The sequence below is a fragment of the Marmota flaviventris genome, chromosome 13 (genome assembly GCF_047511675.1).
Source record: "Marmota flaviventris isolate mMarFla1 chromosome 13, mMarFla1.hap1, whole genome shotgun sequence".
In the NCBI taxonomy this organism is placed as follows: Eukaryota; Metazoa; Chordata; class Mammalia; order Rodentia; family Sciuridae; genus Marmota; species Marmota flaviventris.
Genome location: NC_092510.1, coordinates 37,938,360 through 37,959,554, shown reverse-complemented (window position 1 = coordinate 37,959,554; position 21,195 = coordinate 37,938,360). Strand labels below are relative to the sequence as shown.

Below are 21,195 nucleotides of genomic sequence, written 5' to 3'. Positions count from 1 at the left end.
CATGGGTTCAATCCCAGTATCATAAAAAATAAACAAACAAACAAACAAAAAGACAAACTTTGATTCTCCTCCTGCGTTTTGACCAAGGCTGGACCTAAGTGCCTCCTCCCTTCATTTTCAGAAAGCAGGGATGCTGAGTCTCCTGCCTCACACACTCACCATCAAGACGCAGGTAAAGGAAGTTCCGAAAAGCAAAGTAATCCTCCATGATGGTCATGAGGGACGTCATCTGGCAGAAAAGCAGCACGCGGTGATTAGTTGCTCTCAATTTGGGCAGAATACGATCAAGTAGCTCAAACTTTCCTGAGGCCCGATACAGCTCAGCCCTGAACCCAAAAATGCAAAACAAGAAGACCGTATTACTGCTGTCTTCTTGAAGGATCGAGTAGCTTTTTGCTGTTCTCCCTGTGTCTTGTATGTAATAAACATTCAGTAAGGAAATGTGGAACCAATGAATGAATACCAGCTCTAAAACAAAGTATTCAGTGGAGAAAGAAAGTATACTATTCATAGGAAACCCATAAAGGGTACATTGTACCTGCTAAGTATGACGGTAGATTCTAGAAAGAAAAGGAAACCCTTTCATGTTCCTAGCCTTTTCGCTTTCTCCCTCTAAATTCTAAGTCTTTATGTATTACATGCATAAAAAGGTTAATTTAGGGCACTCAGTGATCAATTCAAATACTTATTGAGTACCTAGTATGTAACAAGCACAATGTTGGGCATGGGTACAGAGATAAACAAAATGGGTGATTATTAACTATGATTAGTCCAATGAAGAAAAGTAGTGGGTCATGATAAGAGGGCTCATCCCAGTGTTTGACTCCTTCTTCAGATTAGAGAAGAGTTTGGCAGACCTGGGTGGGCCCTAGCCTGCTGCCTCTTTTTATAAAGTTTTATCAGAACACACAGCCACGCTCACTCATTTATTTTGTCTGGTTGCTTTCGTGCTACACTGGCTGAGCTGAGTAAGGGTGACAGAGACTTCATAGCCCACAAAGCTGGAAATCTTTTCAATCTGATCCTTTACAGAAAAGTCTGCAAATCACTGTGACCTCCCTGAGGAGAGAACATTTTAGCTGAAAGTTGAATGATGGTAAAAGGCATGCAGGTGACCAATGGGGGCCGGAGGCTTAGAGGAGGAGATTCCAGGGAGAGGTGAGACACATGTCGAGGCCCTAAGCAGAAAAGCAGCCGGAGAAACTGGAAAAAGTAATGGTGAGTAAAACCTAAGTGAGGGGAAAGTGCTGAGACAGTACAAAGAAGGGAGGTGGGTACAGGGACTGGCCACGGGGCTCTGCGCACTCCACCGATGTGCTTTAAACAGGGGAGTGAGGTTGGTCTAACTTTTGGTCAGTTTGGTCTTTTTGCAAGATCATCATGGACACTGCATAAGAGTGGCTTGGGAAAGGGACAGGAATGCTGGCTCGCTGCTGCAGAGCAAGTAAAAAATATGAAGGGACAGTGACAAGAGAGGTTGCCATGATATGGAGAAAAGCTAAAGTAGGGCCTTTTTGCTCCACAGTAAACAACTTTTTTTTTTTTTAAGCAACAGGGCTGTATTATATGCTATTACAACTTAATTTTAGGGTTAATACTGCTTGGAAAGCTCCAGTGCACATGCAGTCTACAATACTATTACTGGATATTCTGCCTTTTGTTTTGGTTTTTTTTTTTTTTTTAATTTATTTTATTTATTTACTTTTTTGGTTCTTTTTAGTTCTACAACACAGTAGAGGATAATATGATGTATTTATACAAACATGAAATACATCTTATTCTAATTAGGATCCCCAGGCCCTTAGTATGCTACTTTTAATAGTCATATTTTCAAACCTATGTCTTTCTGCTTTCATTCCTCAAAGACCACTGCCCCTCAGAGCCGCACACCCTTAGCCGTGTTTCCACCCTGCAACCCTGTCCAAGCTGCAAGAGTGGAAGTGGCCACAACTTCCAGGGGAAAGCGGCAAGGACAGGCAGGAGACCCCAGTGTTGTCACTCTGCATGGGTTTCAGTTCCAAATTCTCCCAGTGGCCCTGTCTGTTCTTGGAATCCAGCAAGGACCCCTCTATCCTAATACATCATCTCTGGAGCAAACCCAACAAAACAGGCTGTCCATTAGTGAAGTCTTCATCTGTCTGTCGCTGCAAGGATGATTCCCTTCAATGTCCACTGCTAATGAAAAATCTCTTATACAGACCATTCTGGAGTGAATGACTGCAAAATCGTACACATTTATAGCAGATGAGACATTTCCTTTCATGCACATGAATGTTAAATATCAACGTGAAATTTAATAAGATAAATTTTCTTCCAAGCCCAAGCCACACTTTCAGTTAGAAGTGACAACCCTTGGAGGCTCCAGCAACGTTTTAGAACACTAGGAGACTATTAAGTCTATTAAATGAGATCTATGTCCTTAGAATAACCACTTGCTCAAGGCAAGTAGTAATTTATGCCAGTAAAGTAAAAGAGAATGCTGATATCATTTTGGTTAACAACTTCTGCCCCTCCACGGTGGAGCAAGGAGGACCAAGGACACTGGTAGTATGTATTTGCATAATAGGAAAAAAAATACTATAGAAAATGGTAGTGTAAGTAGAACCAATAACACTATATTTTCAAAGAAAAAAAATGTAAGATTTACCCATTGATGACCCCATTTGAATAGCCCAGGTGTTCAGCAAAGGATTCCTTTAAAAGAGAGAAAAGAAGAAAATGACTTTAAAATCTAAATATATTATTATTGTTGTTGTTGTTGTTGTTATTATTATTATTATTATTATTATTTTGCAGTGCAAGGGATCAAACCCAGGCCTCACATGTGCTAGGCAAGTGCTGTTCCATGGAACTAATATTATTGACCTAATGGTTTCTCTTTTAATGAGTACGCCCTATGGACTCTTATAGTCAAAGGCAACAAAATAATCAATGAACAAGCAAATACTCAATGTAGGCTGAACTGGAAACTCAGTGTCTTTGAGGTCAGGTTTTCGTTCTGCTCTAAGTGGACTCCCAGAGGAGAACGTGAGCTCGCCAATGCAACAGGCACTGAGCATCAACCAGCCCAGCACGGAGCAGGCATTTGTTTCTGGGGACCCACCCACAAGGAGCTCAGATCAGAGTCTAGGTTGGAGGAAGAGCACAACACAAGCAAGTCAGGATTAATAGGGAAACATAAATGTAATGTGAAAACAGTTACCAATAAAAATAATGGCTATTATGTAATGCAGTTCTTAACTGAGTGAAATCCTAACATCTCTCGCATCCGGTGCTTTTGTTTTTACAGTGAAGGCCCTAAATGTACTCTACCCTCAGTGTTCAGCTTCCACTTTTAGAAGACAGAACTTAGTTACTGAACTCCCTCCAGATTCAGAGGAAGAAATATTTGACTCTGTTCTGGGCTCTCTCCATTCCTGCTTTATGGAAACAGAGACCTTCTAGGGGTAAATACATCACACCTCTACATTAGCCACCAGCTTTTTCTCCATATCTTTCCTTTTGGTTTCTAGTCTCAAATATGCTCATTATTCCTGGCAGGCTCCAGCCACTCAGGGCCCTGTGGCAAAGCCAACACAGATGACACACTTCCACTTCCAGATCTGGCCACTCCTTTCTAGATTCTTAGGCTCCATCCCTGTCTAGCAGGTTGGGAAAACCAAAGAGATGGTATGTGTCCGTGGACCATGATAAGGTTGGGTAATCCGTATCTTTTTAAAAATGCTGCTTTCATATCTCCATTTCAAAGTTTCCCAGAGAGGCAGTGAGACCAATCTCGAGACCGGGCTTCTGAAATAATGTGGCATCAACAAAGGACTGTGTGGAAACAAAACAAAGGCAAATGCACAGGATACTTCAGACCCATAACTGCCAATAGATCAGCCAATGACTGTGGGTCTCTTATTTCTAAAAAATCAGCTCTTCAAAGTTTTTTTTTTTTTTTAATGTTAAAAACACTGCAAGTAAAAATCTGTTTACTGACAGCTACTTATAAACAGGCAGGCACTGGGGCTCATTGCTCCAAGCTTGGTCTCCTTTATGACCCTTCGTCCTTCCCAATACTCCAGACAGAAGCTTGAAGACAGAAGACGTCATCTGCCTTCCTTCCCCACATGGCCCAGCACATTTTGAAGGTTAATTTTTTTATGGTAACTGAAATGAAGTAAGACACTTAATTTTCATAATTTCTAAGTCCCCAAAGCCCTCTATAGATCAGAGTAAATGCCTTAAAATTGTTCTCAGGAAAAAATGGGACAGTAGGTGACAGGTCAACCTGACACGACCCTCATCATTTTCATCATTAAGACTTTCCCCACACCCCCAACCCCATATCTACCCAGCACTAATTCACTGACACCTTATGCCTGATTAACACATTAGTTTCCAAGATGCTTCCTGTTTTCTCACTTAAAAGTTCACCTATCTGCTGGCTCTACAATCTATTGTTCCCCTCTTATTACAAATCAAGCAGGCTTGAGTGACTTTCTCTACCAAGTTACAGGGACACAGTGGCCTGGGACATGAACTCACTAATGCCTACTGAATTCTCCTTCATCTATATATCTAAAAATGTGGCTGGTTGGTAAGATTGTTTTTAAAACTGTTATTGCCATATCATACATTTGAATCAAATGTATTATATGTCAAGGTCATTTTACTGTCATGTGTAACTAATTAAAACAAATAAAAATAAAATAAAATGTTAACCATGCCTAAAAAATAAAAAAAAAAAACCTGTTATTGCCATTGTCACTTCCCTTCAATCTATAAATATGCCCCCTCCCTATGTTAGAGTCTGGTCTCAACTGTGCTGGGTAATCCTCTATGAATCTAAGTGCTCCACAAGAATCCTATGTCCATGATTCTCTCCCCTGTGTCCACGGAAGCCTCCCTATCCAAGGACACTCTCCTCTATGTGTGGGTCCTCTTCCTTATGTCTATGGATCCTCTCTCGTACATCTCAGACACTCTCTCCTAAGGACTTGAAGGACACAGCAGGTGAGAAGTTCTCCTAATTTCCCTGCACAGTTGAGATAGGACTCTAGCACAGGGAGGGGTAGGGAATAAATACTCTGACCTATCAGGTGTGATTGCCAAAAATAAAGGAGTAAAAAAGAATATTCAAATTTAAAAGTATTCCAACACTTTTTAAAAATCCTGTGATTAAGTTTTAATTTTCTAGAAGCTTTTATTTATTGTTTTTAAATGAACCGGTGTAGACACTGGAGTCCTGAAGTGATTTTCCTCTCTCTTGCCCAATTTGCAGTGGAAACTAGGCCCTAGACTGGCAAACAATGCCCCCAGGAGCATGTGATTCCTCAGCAACACTAAAAAAATGGATATGGCAATGGCAGCTCCTCTTCTGCTACAGCCAATTGTCCCTGCTAGAGTGAAACACTACCAGTGTTGGAAGCATGTTCACATGTAGAGAAGAGGGCAGACAATGTCCTCTCCCCTAAAAACAGCTGAGCATCAGAATAAAAGCATCAATTTACATCATCATCACAGTAGAAAGAAGACAGAAAAAATATCAATCTAAGTAACAAACTACAGCCAGTTTCTTTCACAAAGAAAATATTGAAAGAACACCTTTATCTTTAATATTTACAAATACATCATTTGAATATTTTTGACGACATCCTTTGGAAGAAACTAGATGTGGCTGTCATTAATTTCAGAGCTCCCACTGGAACACAGCAATTCACTCAAACCCACACCTGAGCCATTGCTTACACCACTCCTCGCTACTTTGAACTCTTGGTTATAAAATTCCAGATGCTCAGGTGCCAATGAGAATCCATAACCAGGAAATTCACATTTATTAATTCTGCCTGAAGAACTATTAGATCATCCCCTTTTGAATTCTATACATAGATTCTTTAGACTTTTTTTTTTTTTTTTTAATCTCCAGGTCTTTTTAAAATTTTACTTTGAGACGGGGTCTTGTGAAGTTACCCAGGCTGGCCTCCAACTAGCCATTCTTCTGCCTCAGGCTCCTCAACAGTTGGGATTGTAAGCATGCACCGCCACATCTGGCTTGATATTATTTTTTTAACTAGCACTAGTAGGATTAGCACAAACAGAATCAAAACACAGGACTCAAACTTACCTCAATGTGCTGAAACATATATGGGTGATTGCAGATTTTTCTCAACTGCATGATAGTGTTCATAAGTGTCTTTGCACCTCCTTTCCCCTGAGAACAAATGGAAAGAGAAGAATAGAACTAATTATTAATTGATCAGATATTTCCAATTTTTAGAAGCTAGGCTTCAGGGTTAGGAGTGTAAGTCAGTGGTAGAGCACTCGCCTAGAATGTGTCAAAAATCCCAGGTTAGGTCCAAAATCTCTCTCTCTCTCTCTCTCTCTCTCTCTCTCTCTCTCTCTCTCTCTCACACACACACACACACACACACACACACACACACACACACACCAAAACAATAAAAGCTAGGCTTCTTATAGAAAGGAAAAAAGACCATAGGTCTTCTCAATAACATACACACCTTGCGATCCACAGTTCCTGTTGTTACATGGCTGCTTCTGAGTTAGATATAATGTCTATCTTATGATTAGCTTATCCTATAGGTAAAGCATATCTTAAAGTATTACATTAAGTTAATGGCTGAATGACTATCTACTCTCTAGGATTTTGGAAGTCAGAGCACAGAACAGATGCCCAGGGAGTAAATCTGGATTTCAAAACCTTTTCAGATGCCACCCAACACTGAGACAGAAGGTGTTTTCTGCAGAATTGACATGAGTAGAGATAACTCTTTTGGTAACAAGAACATATTCCTTTCTTCCTGCCCCAACATAGTTTAGGGGTTAGAAGATTTCTCTTGGCAGCAACAATAGCTACAAAAAATGCCCAGTAATTCTTTTTAACAACTCAGCATGAGCAGAGATGCTTCTCAGAAATACTCCACAGCCATGAGAAGACACTGCCCAGCACCTCAAGCTATGCCAGCTTCCTTCCTCAACATACCTTCTTATCTTTCTCAGAACCATCTGTGAGGAGGATCCCCTTCGCTTGCATGTGGCGATACAGAATCTTCTGCAGAGCTGACATGTCACACTTGATCACATATTCAACCTGAAGAAAGAAGAGCAAGCAGGTAATAGGAATAGGGAGAAGGTGCCATTCTAACATGATTGTTGAGACCAGATCTGGTGCCACTCCTAAAGCACCAGGACACCTTTCCCCCCTTCTTGGATTCACAGGGTAGGGCTGGGATGGGGTACTGGAGGAGACCATGGTCCTCACTATTAAAGGTACCAATATGATAGTGAGAACCCTGAAAGGTTATATATAGCAGAAGCTAGGCTGTTTTCTAAACTGTCTGGACTTAGTTTCATATCTGAGAGAGGGAATGGCTTGCCAACTGTTCATACTCAAAATTTTTCAATATATGGTATCTCTAGTATTTCTGCTGCCTCCTAACCACACCTCCTTTCATATGAACAATTTAGGAAAAACAGCGGCTAACCAACAGCCTCTGGTTTTCTTTGTAAAACATTTTAATTTGGTCCTATATGGCTATCCCTAATGCTAGCCTTAAATAAGCTGAGATTTCACAGCAGGCCCAGGTTGACTGTCACTAACCACTACTCTTGAGAAATGAAAGGACGCAACATAGGTGGAGGAGAAGAATTAATAGACAATTGGTCACAACTCTATGGCCATCAAAAGGCCATTTCCTGTTGAAACAGGACAAAATCCAATTTAAAACAGTTAAAGGAAATTCATATGTCCATGTTTTATCACACACCTGTATTACTTTATCATGCTCCTAATGCATAAAATCTGCCTTGCTTATTTCCTATTATTATTTTTCTTTATTAAAAAAATTCCCAAGAATACAAATGTGCAATTTTCATAAAAAAAGTCAGATTAATGCCTAGAAATCTGCAGAATGTGATTAAAAGTAATCAGCAAGCTGCCTAATGTTTAATAAACCGATTAAAAATGATTGGAGTATTTTCAGCTCTGAGGGCCAGAAAGAAGAGGTCACAAATGAAGAGAAGTAGAATATATTCATTTCACTGTTGCTTCAGAAGGAACCTGTCAGACTGGGGGGGACCAGGGTTGATAGTCTTATGCTTCTCACTTTGATGCATCAAGTCAGGTTATAGAAAGGCTTGCTGTTTTGCATAACAGTTAAGAAAAGCAAATAAAATAACCCAAACATGCTTGGTCAGGGAAAAAAAACCCAAATCCCCAAGTTTAATAAATAAGTGTGAACTTAATACAGGCTTTGTGTTTTACATACTTGATCACGCTATATGCTTAAGTATCTCAGCATCTCTCCTTTTTCTTTTTAAATATATTTTTTCAGTCTTGTTGAATGATAACTGACAAATAAAAACTGTATATATTTAAGGTGTACAGTGTGATGTTTTGATATACATATACATTGTGAAATGATTACCACTAACCTACTTTTTCCAGAGTTCTTGATCACTATGAAATTTGATCTTGGTGAAAAAAAACTGTTAAAAAAATTCAGACTTTAACAAGGACAAAGATATAAATGACATGAAGGGCCAATATTATGGAGCTCTTTCTATGTGCCAGGTCCTGTGAAAAATGCTTCATGTGTCTTTTCTCACTGAAGTCATAATAAGAGCCACGCCTGATGGTGCATACCTATAATCCCTGTGGCTTCGGAGGCCGAGGCAAGAGGATCACAAGTTCAAAACCAGCCTCAGCAACTTAGTGAGTCCCTAAGCAACTTAGCAAGACCCTGTCTCAAAATAAAATATTTAAAGGGCCAGGGATGTGGCTCAGTGGTTAAGTACCCCTGAGTTCAACTCCAGGTACCACCTCCCCCCCAAAAAAAATACAAGAGCTCTATGGTATAATCACCTTTAGTGTACTTTTTATAGCCAGGAAATATGAGCATCACAGAGGTTAAACTACAGGTCCAAAGTGATCCAGCTATTCAATGGTGCAGTTAGGATTTGAAACAGACATCGTTCTTTAAGCGCTATACTATGGAAGACCAAGGAGATTTTCAGGCTTCCCAGCTCTGCCTGGTGTTCACTTTCCACTAGGCCACTTGGAAGGCTTATTCACATCCTCCCGAATGTGGGGAGGATGCCAAATCCTGTTTCAAGGTGCAGAGGGCTGAGGCATGGCATATCCAAAACTAGGGGATGAACTCTTAACCCATCAGTCAGCTACTGCTAAGGGCTAGAGGGTAAGAGCTTGGAAAGCAGCAGACTTGTGGGACTATGCTATGGACACAGGGATCCAAGTGTCCTGCAGGTAGTCCTGTCTGTGAGAACTGAACTCTTCCTTAGGATCTGATGGCTACTCTTGGAAGAGGAAAGTACCCAAGCCTCCTCCCTCATGTGATTAGAGGGTAACTGTTTGATACACATGATCAAATAATTAAGTTTCACAACTGCATTTTTCATTTGCTTCTGGAAACTTCCAAACAGCTCTGAACTTTTTTTTTTTTTTTTTTTTTTTTTGCTTTTGTACTTTTATCTAAGCCCAGGATGTCCTTGGCCTTGAAGCTTCTTTCTAAATTCTGTTGTACTTTGAGGGCTCTTTTTGAGATTTTCCCTAATCACCCTATCAGTCTATCACAAAATTAATTTTCCTCTTTAATTCTCTCAAAGAAGATGGTCATAAACTTATCTGATGACATTTTTTCATCATGAAGCCCATCTTCCCAACATGTTCTAAATATTTATTTATAAATTACATGCATGCATTAATATTAATGTTTCAAAATATGATGAGTTACTTTTAGGGCAAGGAACAATGTTAGAGACAGCTGATTTATATCCGTATTTCAAGATGCTAATTTGATGATACATAATATTCTTGAAAAATTCCTGCCTCATTACCCTACAATGCAGCTGATAAAAACTCACTCTAGGATTGACAAGGAACTCAAAAAACTTCACATATACCCCCCCAAAAATAACCCAATCAATAAATGAGTAAAGGAACTAAATAGGCACTTCATAGAAGAAGAAATACAATTGATCAACAAATATATGAAAAAAATATTCAACATCTCTAGCAATTAGAGAAATGCAAATTGAAACTACACTGAGATTCCCTCTCACTCCAGTCAGTATAGCAATTATCAAGAATACAAGTAAACAGCTCAGGAGGCTGAGGCATGAGGATAGAGAGTTCCAATCCAGCCTCAGCAAAAGCCAGGCGCCAAGCAACTCAGTGAGACCCTGTCTCTAAATAAAATACAGAATAGGGCTGGGGATGTGGCTCAATGATTGATTATCCCTAAGTTCATTCCCTGGTAGCTCCCCCCACACACACACAAAAAAAGAATACAAGTAACAATAAATGTTGGTGAGGATATGGGAAAAAAGTTTCATTCATACATTGCTGGTAGGACTATAAACCACTTTGGAAAGCATTATGGAGATTCCTTAGAAAGCATGGAATGGAACCATCATTTGACCCAGTTATCCCATGCCTCAGCTTATACCTGAAGGACTTAAAATCCCCAAACTACAGTGATACAGGAGCATCAATGTTTATAGCAGCTCAATTCACAACTGCCAAGCTATAGAACCAATCTAGGTGCCCTTCAACAGATAAATGGATAAAGAAAATGTGGTATACATATACAATGGACTAGTACTCAGCCATAAAGAAGAATAAAATTATGGCATTTGCTAGTAAATGGATGGAACTGGAGAATATCGTACTAAGTAAATAAACCAGTCCCAAAAATCCAAAAGTCAAATTTTCTCTCTGACATGGATGCTAACCCATTACAAGGGAAGGTAGGGAGGGGAAGTACAGAAGTACATTGGATTAGTCGAAAGGGAATGAAGGGAAGAGAGAGGAGATGGGAATAGGAAAGACAGTAGAAAGAATCAGACATTACTCCTCTATGTTTATATATGAATACATCACCTGTGAAACTCTACACCATGTACAACCACAAGAACAGGATCGTAATCCTAACTCCACATATGAATAATATATCAAAATGCACTCTCTACTGTCATGTGTATCTAAAAACAACAAACAAAAATATTAAAAAAAAAAGAATCAGAGAAGAGACAGGATGATCTTCTTTCCATTGTTTACCTATATTTATATTATTTGATTTCAAACTTTATTCCTTTGTAGAATCTTTTTAAGCCCTCTGGGGTCTAGAGTAGTTAGTTTAGTGAAAAATCAGATAAGGGGTTGGGATGCAGTGGTATAGAGCTTGCCTAGCATGGAAAAGGCCCTGAGTTCAATGCCCAGCACTGCAAGAAAAAAAAATCAGACCATATCAAATCTGCTGATCTGGGTAAAATATATGGTTTCCACAATATGTAGAAAACGAATGCGCAGGCAGTAAGGATGAATGGGCAGTCAGGTGCTATACTGGTGGAGATTCCTGCTGGGATAACCTAGGCAAGCTATCCTAGACATGTCAGACCCTCTGATATACACACTCGGTATGGTGTCAATCTGAATATTAAATAACAATATAGCTTAATGTTTTTATTTTTTAAGAAAAAAATAAACGTGTGGAGTTTCTAACATCATTCTGCATCTGAAGGGATCACTAGTGTGCACCCTCCCTCACACACATCCCCCTGTGTGCGCACCAGAGACTCCTGACCTAAAGCACCTGAATGCCTGGACCATTCACCCTGCTGGGCTGGGTGATGTTGCCTTCCATTGCTACACCAGCATCTGGTGTAAGTACATCCCATCTTCCAAGGCCAAGTATGTAGACCCCTCATCCCAGGCCACCCATTTCTGGGGTAGCACCTATGCCTGCCATGAGGCCTGAGTGCAGGACAACACACAGAATAAGCAACTGATAGCTATGAATTGGGAAAAGGGACAGAAACAGTCATCACAATGTAGACACACAGACCGATAAGTAAAAGGCGAAACAGGTTTCTCTAACAATGGTACCAGCTTCAACTTGGTGGAGACTGACTTTACCCTCCACAAACACGGTGGCACCTGAGTATACAGCACCAATGGGAAAGTCCCTTAAAATACTGGTGCTACGAGAAGTGAAATTTGTGATTTCTGGGAGCTAACTCCCCCCATAAGTTAGCCTCGTGAGAGCCACGGGGGCTACTTTTGTTCAAACTGTATGCAAAATTAAGATGTTGATCTCATATACAAGATAATTATATCCTAAGAATTCTATGTTAACAAATGGTCAAACTGGTCCTATAAGTAGGCAAATCTGTTGATTATGCTGATGAACAATTTCTTCCCAAATAACCCTGTAGAAGAATTTAGCTTTATTCATAATCTATGCCGGCATTCTGTCCTTCATTTACAATTCCATTCCAAAAGTATGGATTATTAGATAAATGAACCCAGAGGACTATGTGTGATATATTAGGACTTTATGAACTGAAAGGATTTTTTTTTTTTTTTGGTACTGGGAACTGGACTCAGGGGTACTCCACCTCTGAACTACATCACTGGATCTTCTTAATTTTTTTTTTTTTTTTAAATTTTGAGACAGGGTCTCACTAAGTTGCTAAGGTGGCCTTGAACTTGTGATCATTCTACCTCAGCCTCTCAGTTATAGGCATGTGTCACCATGCTTGGCTGAACTGAGATTTCTAAATAATACAATTCAATTTATGAAAGCTTGGGGTTCTAGAATCCATATCATGAGCAAGGAATGAATGATGGTAATGATTAACCAGAGTAAGCATTTTAAGCTTTTATATGATGAATGTACAAGTTGTCCATCTAAACAAAGCTTTTTCAAGTGTTTGACACAAATTATATCAAAGTCAGGATTGATTTCAGCTAGGCCAACCTCTCTCTGATTAGCCTCATACATCATATACATATTTTAATATATTTAGACATCAATATATACATAGCCAGCTGTGTAGCCGATTTTTGATGACATGAATTAACAAAGGAGAGAGTCAGCACAGACAACCTCAAATAAGAGTTAAATCAAAAAAATCAATTTTCATTTAGCTTAAGTTGTTTTATATAGTCCTTTTCTATGAACTGGACTCTTTCCTGAGAACAGGAACTCTGCTGGCAGATTGGTGATAGTGGTGATGTGTCACAGTGTACTCCCTTGCTCATTAAAGGTTTCACTAGCCTTACAGTAAAAACTAACTTTTTTATACAGCAGAGATGCAGTCATCAAATGGTGGCCCTTCTATACCTGCTTTAGTTTGACCCAAGGAAGTACATGTAAACATGCTCAATACTATTAGACATTAGAGTAATACAAGTTAAAGTTAAAACATACCACTACAACGTGTTGAAATGGGCTAAAGATGTTTTTGAAAACTGACAGTTCCAAGTACTGATGAGAGTGTAGAGGAACTGGAATGTGCACACTTTGAGAGTGGGTCTATAATGTGGTTCAGACAGAGTAGAAAACAACGTAGAAGCCTCTGACAGAATTACGTATACAATGACCCTATGGTCAAGCAGTCACAGTCCTAGGTGTTGACCTAAGTACAATGAAAACCCACGTCCACACAAAACCCTATACATGCGTGTTTATAGCAGCTTTATCTTTAATTGTCCAAAATTAGAAATAATCCAGATGTCCCCTCAACTAAATGGTTAAACAAACTGGGGTGTCCATATAGCAGAATGATACAAAATATCATTAATGGTAAAAAATGAACCAGCTGGTGATAGGAGCAGCAGCAGATGACTCAAACACATTAGGTGGACTGCAAAAAAGCAGATGCAAAAGGTTACTGATAGCCTAATTCCACTCAATGTGGAAAGATAGCCGATTAGGGGTCACCTGAGGCTAAGAAGAGAGAGAGAGGCTGATTAAAATGATGGCACCAGAGATCTTTATTTGGAGAGGAGTGATGGAATAGTTCTATAGTTTGGGTGTAGACATGCTTAATGTAACTATGCATTTAAAAACCCATTGAACTATATACATAAAAAGGAATGAATTTTACTATCTGTAAATTAAAAAGCAGATTTAAAAAACACTTTCTTGATTCTCTTCATAAATACCTTTGAGTACGACTGCTATGAACATATTTAGCCTTTTCCTGCCATCAGCCATGATTCCTCCATAGGTTCTTACATGGGCCAAGAAACACACGTTGCTTGTGGCTATAAGCAGGTGGTAGCAGAAGAACCCCCTCAACCTCAAGAAGGATACTTAAATTTCCAATTTTCCCTAGGTTAAAAAAAATCCTAACAAGGCACAAAATGTGGAGACTGAATGTCAGCCAAACAAGATCAAGACAGCCACAATCACATGCAATGTGACTGGTCTCCGCAGACACTGAATAGTTTATGGGGACAGAGATGTGGAAGGGCCACCGAAAGCACAGCAAAGAAGAGATAACAGTGAGAAAGAACTTGAAGTGGGCAAGAAAATGGATTTCCCCTTAATGACAGAGGCAGCAACATTAGTGGAAGATAAGGACCATGGTATCAGCTGTTGTCACTAGCTGGATAGTGTCATAACTACTATACCCACTTAATCCTCATGAGGATTCTGCAAGGCAGATATGTATATGTTCCAGTTCACTGATGAGAATACTAAGACCCCTTTGGGTAAAATGACTTGCCTAAGTCCACACAGTTAATAAGGAGCAGAGAAGGCAGTGGGGACTCATGCCCACTGATGGGCAGAGCCCATGATTCCCATTCCACAAACGGCCTCCAGGGAAAAGGTAACATGGTTAATTTTAAATCATGCATACCTATCAAGGTATCTGCCGCAGTCTGGCTGGGCACAATTCAGGAGCCACTTGTCAAAAGAAACGAACTTTATTTTTAGAACCACACACCACACCACACAGCTCCTCAGGAAAAACCCTCAGAGCCCAACTGCCACCATCGGCTTCTCCCAAGCCTCTCAACCTCCCCCACTCCTCCTGCTCTTGAGGCCGATTGGCTGGGTCGTGTGGGCGGAGCCAAAAAAAGTCCCCCAATGAGCAGCTCCGTAGTCTGAAAGGGCGGGGAAACAGCCCAATGAGCATCACCGCAGAGGAGCCAATCAGCTAGAAGTTGCTGGGGCCGCTGTGAGCCAATCATCAGATGGCAGCTGGAAGTTTGCTGGCAGCTGGAAGTTTGCTGGGGCCCCTTCAGCTGTGGCTCTCAACATCTCCCCCTCTCTGTTTAAACAACAAGCATGTGGCTTAGGGACTGTGCCTGCCTTAGGTTGTCCAATAGTACATATGGTCCTTACCCGTTATCGGATGAGCTGACCTCAAGGCGTCAGCCTCCTGTCTTAGGTTGGTACCATTGCAATTGGATCTTACCCGTCACTGACTACCTGTCCAGCATACAGCCACACCTGTGGATAGGTCTTTGTACCAGCGGAGGGGTGAGGTTCTTTGCCTCACCTCTTGGCCCCCAAATTTTAGCTGAAGGACCATGACAAGCAGAAGGGAGGAAGATACACCAAGCCAATTGACGGCTCCTTTTGGAAAAATTGTACCACCAATGACACCATCAGCAAAAATACCCCAACACTACCACAAGTCGCTGTACCAACAGATAGTTCACAATGCATACAAGTGAGTTCACAATGCATACAAGTGATACATAGTCCAGGCAAGTTCTGCAAGCAGTTTAGTGATGGCTATTCCAGAAGCTGTAGATTGGTTTTATCTTCGTCTTCACCGGCACTGGAATGAAGATAGGAATTCTGGCAATAATGGCTAAAGAAAAAATTATGTAACATTCCAGAAGGCACTAAAAGAAAACAATTTTCTTAACAATTTACATTATCTTGAACAGAATTATTAAATATAATGAAAAGGAAAGGTGAAAGTAAACAAACAGATCTGTTAACCTCCTTTTTTGTTCACATTTTAAAACAATCCTCAACAGCTGTTTACCCAATTTAAATTAAACCATGTAAATCACATGAATAAAAAAAAAATATTTGGATCCATTTTTTCATGAGCGCTCATCATATATGATATATGGACATACGTACATACAACAACTCTCCTGTTGGTATACCTAGATAAGGCCTTATCCAATTTATGTCTCCTAATAACTTTTGAGAGTCATTAAGTGATTTGAGTTGATCTACTCATATTTGAATTTTTGGTGGACGGACCATGGTTGAGGATAATAGAACTCCTAAATAATTAATTGGAAAATTTAATTGTACTTTATCTATTGCTATCTCTAGATTATAATTTTTAATAAGTTTGTAAGTGTGGCATAACATTCTAGCAATGTGTTTTTATCTTTGTGTGCTAATAATACATCATCCATATATACAATATCACCCACAGAGTATTTTACATACCTTCAATATTATACCCCAGTTATTGAAGAGTACAGTATATTTATGCAGGAGACTTACTCATGACAATCATAGAGGAAATACTTTTTTTTAAGTTTATCATCCTTTAAGGGTACTCAAGAAACTCTCTTGTAGAAAGAACTACAAAGTAAACATTTAGTAAAGCAAAGAATTCCTTTGTGGTATACCTGATCCCCCCATAATCTTTATGCTGCAAATGTCTGAATTTTTCTGGACTGGATTTTCTTAAAGCAGGACATATACTTTTAATTTGTAATGTTGTTTCTAAAGGTCTACCTACATTAGCGAGTCCTGGAAGTAAATAAACAAGACGATTTATGGAATAAAGGACTTCAGTCAACTACCTTTTATTTTATACCTCTTCTAAAGAAAAAAAAATGAAGTCCAGGACATACTAAAATCATTAGCAATCCATCAATAACTTGCAGGACCACTGTAACAGCAAGACAGGAAGTACAGCAAGACAGCCAACTTGACCACAGCACTCCCTTGCTAGCTTATCTATTCAGCAACTCAACTCCATCTTGAACAGAAACCCAAAGAGGCCAAGACCACAGGAAGTCACAGTGAGTATCAATAGCACTCAATCCGTAAGATGCATACACTAGCAAAATAAGATACTTCAATGCTTAGACTTTTACTAGGATAAGCATGACATAATTGTTTAAAAAATTTTTTTCTATTAATGAATAGGAGATATTTCAGGGAATAAAAGTTTCTCTTGGCAAAATGATCACTTTTGTAAAGCATCTTGCCAACTCCAACTTTAAAATGAAGAGGATGAACCAATCTGTCCAAAAATAGTTGTTACCCAGAAAGACCACAAACATATAAAAATAAGACATTTCAGAATTAGCTGATGTAAAGAAATGCAAATAAAAATATCTCATGCAACAAATAATATGCAATGTTAAACAATCTATCTTTAAAATTTACACTTCTAATGTGTAGGGTTTCCAAAATAAGATCAGAGAAATATTAAAGTAATACTCAAATTCAAGCCAAAACTGTAAAGCTAAGAAAAAAAATTCTGAAACACTGAAAACTCAGTTTCCAAATCTTAAATTTTAGGTATAGGACAAAAACCAGGTCCCAGATGGGCTGGGGTTGTGGCTCCGTGGTAAAGCACTCGACTCACACATTCGGGGCACTGGGTTGGATCCTCAACACCACATAACAATAAAATAAAGATATTGTGTCCAACTACAACTAAAAAAAACAAAATATTAAAAAAAACAGGTCCCAGAATAATTAGTTGATGTGTCTGTAGTCTGCAGGACGGTGACATCACAAATATCAAACACTGAACAAAGTTCCAGGAAATTAGGCAGATGCTTCCTATGCCCTTTGATGATAACAACACAAGTCCCAAACCATATATTCTTATTGGATTACAAGCAGAAGAAGTGTAGTTCCTGCAACAGTGAACTCAATGAGGTCAGTCACTTTAAAAAAACAAAAACAAAAAAATCTCAGGTTAAAATGTGATGAGACTCAATGAATTTGATAATTTCATAAAACCTAGCCAAAATCTTTTAGAAACCAGGCTGAGAATGCTATAATTTCCTTTCTCTCTCTTGCTCTATTTTGATAGAGCACTTTTAGGATATTTAGGATATTTTCAAGACACCTGTAACTAAAATATAAACTTGTTATTTTAGAAACATGATTTCAGGGGCAGGTAGTCAAACATATTTGCAGGGGGTAAAAAACTCACAACTTTTGATTTTGCAACATACTTTTTCTGGAAGCTGAGATTCAACTTCTTTCTTCAGTCTCCTCAATAAAAATGGTCTCAACACCTTATGTAGACGCCTGATGATCAATATAGTTTCTTCTTCATTTAAATCCACCTACAAGGGAATCTTGGATGAATCTGACTTTTTTTAAAAAAAAGGATATTTCATATAATAAAACTTTATGTTACATGTATTACATGTGTCAATACATGATTGAGATATTTACATGCATTAAAACCAGGTTATGCTGGTCACATATGCCACTAAATTCTCTTCCACCTTCCCATCAGGTGGCCACAAAGTGACTTCCAGATATACATTTTTGTCTAAATACTCACTTCCATGGAAAAATACCCAGAAAACCAGTTTTAGATCAGTGTGTTAACAGCCCAACATTTCCTGGATTGACTGGCAATAAAGACTGCAGATTGAGACAGAACAGGAAGAAAAAGAGCAATAATGTGTTCCTACTTCAAGCTTCAGCCTTCAGTTACCCTGACCTGTGGTTGTTGCAGATGTAGAAACTCACTGGGATACAAGGACTTGAACATGAAAAGAGGAAGAAGACGAGTAGATCCAGCTTATGCTGGTGGGTCTCTAAGACCCTCTACCTGCCCTCTCTGCTCTGATGTTGTTCAAGTTCTATTTTATAAAATCCCCATATTATTTCATTCACCTTCCTCTGTTAACCTCTAGGGGGAAGAGTAGATCAAAACTACTTTCCACAAACGGACCAATTACCAACCAGCCGACAAATGGCAGCTGTGCCTACAAGGAACCTCAAGATTAGAGGGCCAGAGTTCAAACATAAATATTCCTATCCTAAAACATTCTTAGTGGCTTTTCATTCCCATAGTTAAGGAACCACTAATCAAAATGGCATGCATCCATTTCATTTCTTCCTTTCATAAGTGAATTCTAAAAGAAGATAGCTGAAGGAATGATAATAATGAAATGGAAGTAGTCTGCTCTAGTTCTGATGAGGATTTATGTGCATTCAAAATGGAGGCTCACGCTGAAACCTAAAAAACATGGTGCAGGAAATGAATGTAAACTAGTTTAGTTTTACACAGAAACTCTACATGGAAATACTTCAAAGAGTAATCTATGTTTATAACATGGAAAGATTCATTGTAGGGTTTGTATTTAGTTGATTGAGTTGACCTGGTTAAATGAATTTGGTAAATATCTCCAGGTCCACCATTTCTGTGGCTATAGCAGTCAAGCCTTCCTCCAAGTCAGGAACATTCTCCAGTGGCCTGGGACACAGGCTGGCAAAAGGCAAAGGGGTCAGAATGCCCCACACACCTCTGGATTTGGAGGGGAAAATAATCCTAGAATAAGCTATATCCACCCACTGATTGGAACCATAAAGCAAGTCACATGTTAAGCCACCCTGTGGAGATTTTGTGGCTCTACTATTCTCAACTTTAGGCCCTTTGATTTCATATCACTGTCATGCATTAGGGAAAAAAAAAAAAATTCAACGAGTACCCTTTCACCAGTCATGGCAAATGGAGCATTAAACCACTGTTCGAATGTGCTGCAGCTCTTGAAAATTGTGGGGAGGAGGAAGTTCAGGAGGGCCCAGAGTTCAGGAAGCTTATTCTGCAGTGGGGTCCCAGTCAAGAGGATTCTCCTGGGGGCCACGTAGTGAGTGTTCAGGACCTGAGTCAGCTTGCAGTGGTGATTCTTCATTCTGTGGCCTTCGTCCACTATCATGTATTTCCACCGAATCTGCAACACAAAAGGAAGGGCCAACAACATACATTGAGCAAGAGAAAATATAATTTCCAACACGCAGGTGAGGGTGCGGAAAAACCTAAGAATCCATACTTGGTACAAATGTGGCATAATAAGAAGAATAAACAATCTCAACACACTATTTCCCAGGCCTGATAGAGCATATAAACTATCTTGTGGTAATGGAATGTTAAAGCAACATTCTTCTGCAGAGGATGCATGACTCCAAGTCACCCTTTATGAGGAAGGAAACTTGGGCCCAAAATGAAATGGTTGATCCTGCATCTCCCCTCCAGTTCTCCTTCTATCCATACTGTCTTATGTCAGCTACTCCAGACTTCATGGCCATGGCCCTGCTCACATAAGCACAGATTATATAAGTACCCACTTGAAGCCAAAGTTCATGTCTGATGTTTCCAAGATAGTACCAGCAGGAATCTATAGCTGAGATACTCTTAGCTTTGCACCTTCTTCTTTTTTGGAGGGGGGTGGGCAGCACCAGGGATTGAACTCAGAGGCACTTAACCACTGAACCATATCTCCAGTCCTTTTTTATGTTTTTATTTTGAGACAGGGTCTTGCCATTGTTTAGGACCTTGCTCAGTTGCTGAGGCTGTCTTTGAAATCATGATCCTCCTGTCTCAGCCTCCCAAGCTGCTGGGGTACAGGCATGCACCACCAAGCCCAGCTTGCACCTTCTTTTCTCTTAATATAAGCTAGCTACTACCTTTAGGGCTTGGCACAGTGTTGGTTTTTATGTTGTACCCTTTTGTTTTGTTTGAATTGATTGCTAACAGTAAAAAGTTAAGACTATTTCACATAAAAATCTGAACGTTCAACTTCTTCTCAAGCATCTGGGTTCCCCCAGTTCATGCATATTTCTTACCTGCGAGATCCAGAACTTGTTTTATCAAAAATAAAAATATACTCACTGGCAAAGAGGCAATGCAAAAACCTCATTCCTCTGGTTATGTCAAAACTGCAAAATTCAACAGGACAAATTCCCCCACATGACTATCACAAAGTCAATAATGGCCATGGCATGATCCTCCTTCCTCTGTCTATTCCTTTTCTCTTTCATATCTTACCCTCAGCCCTCTTCTGACTGATGGTGAGGGATGTTCCACTAAGCCTTTCCATTCCCTGCACAACAGTGGCAATGGCCAAGAAAAGCATCTGCTGCTCAGATGTCCCTGGACCCTGCTGCAAAGCTCTTAGTGAGAGGAAGCTGACAAGCAATGTATTTACAGTCCTCACCTTCCTCATTAGAAGCACCAGTACACTGGGGAAAAGGAATAAAATCATCAGTCTGGCTGGAATATACAGGCAAAAGAAACCACCAGAATTTTTTTCACTTTCTCTACAGGGTTTAAGAATGATTACAGTTGTACAGTCAACTCTCCCAGACTTACTGAAAGCATGAACAGAGGCCTGCAGACCAAAAATATACTAAA

The 21,195-nt window shown here is 39.6% G+C and overlaps 1 protein-coding gene across 9 annotated transcripts in view; it reads right to left on the bottom strand.

Annotated features, from left to right (window-relative positions):
• The window catches only part of Smarca2 (SWI/SNF related BAF chromatin remodeling complex subunit ATPase 2), a 166,149-nt gene that overhangs the window by 76,457 nt on the left and 68,497 nt on the right, over nucleotides 1-21,195 (bottom strand). For all 9 annotated transcript variants that reach the window (XM_071600594.1, XM_071600595.1, XM_027954780.3 and 6 more), the window contains 6 exons: nucleotides 19,493-19,735; nucleotides 17,999-18,112; nucleotides 6,989-7,096; nucleotides 6,110-6,196; nucleotides 2,648-2,694; nucleotides 160-326 (listed from right to left, as the gene is read on the bottom strand). In XM_071600594.1, the coding sequence (XP_071456695.1) occupies nucleotides 160-326; nucleotides 2,648-2,694; nucleotides 6,110-6,196; nucleotides 6,989-7,096; nucleotides 17,999-18,112; nucleotides 19,493-19,735 (766 nt within the window). The remainder of the gene's footprint in view (nucleotides 1-159; nucleotides 327-2,647; nucleotides 2,695-6,109; nucleotides 6,197-6,988; nucleotides 7,097-17,998; nucleotides 18,113-19,492; nucleotides 19,736-21,195) is intronic.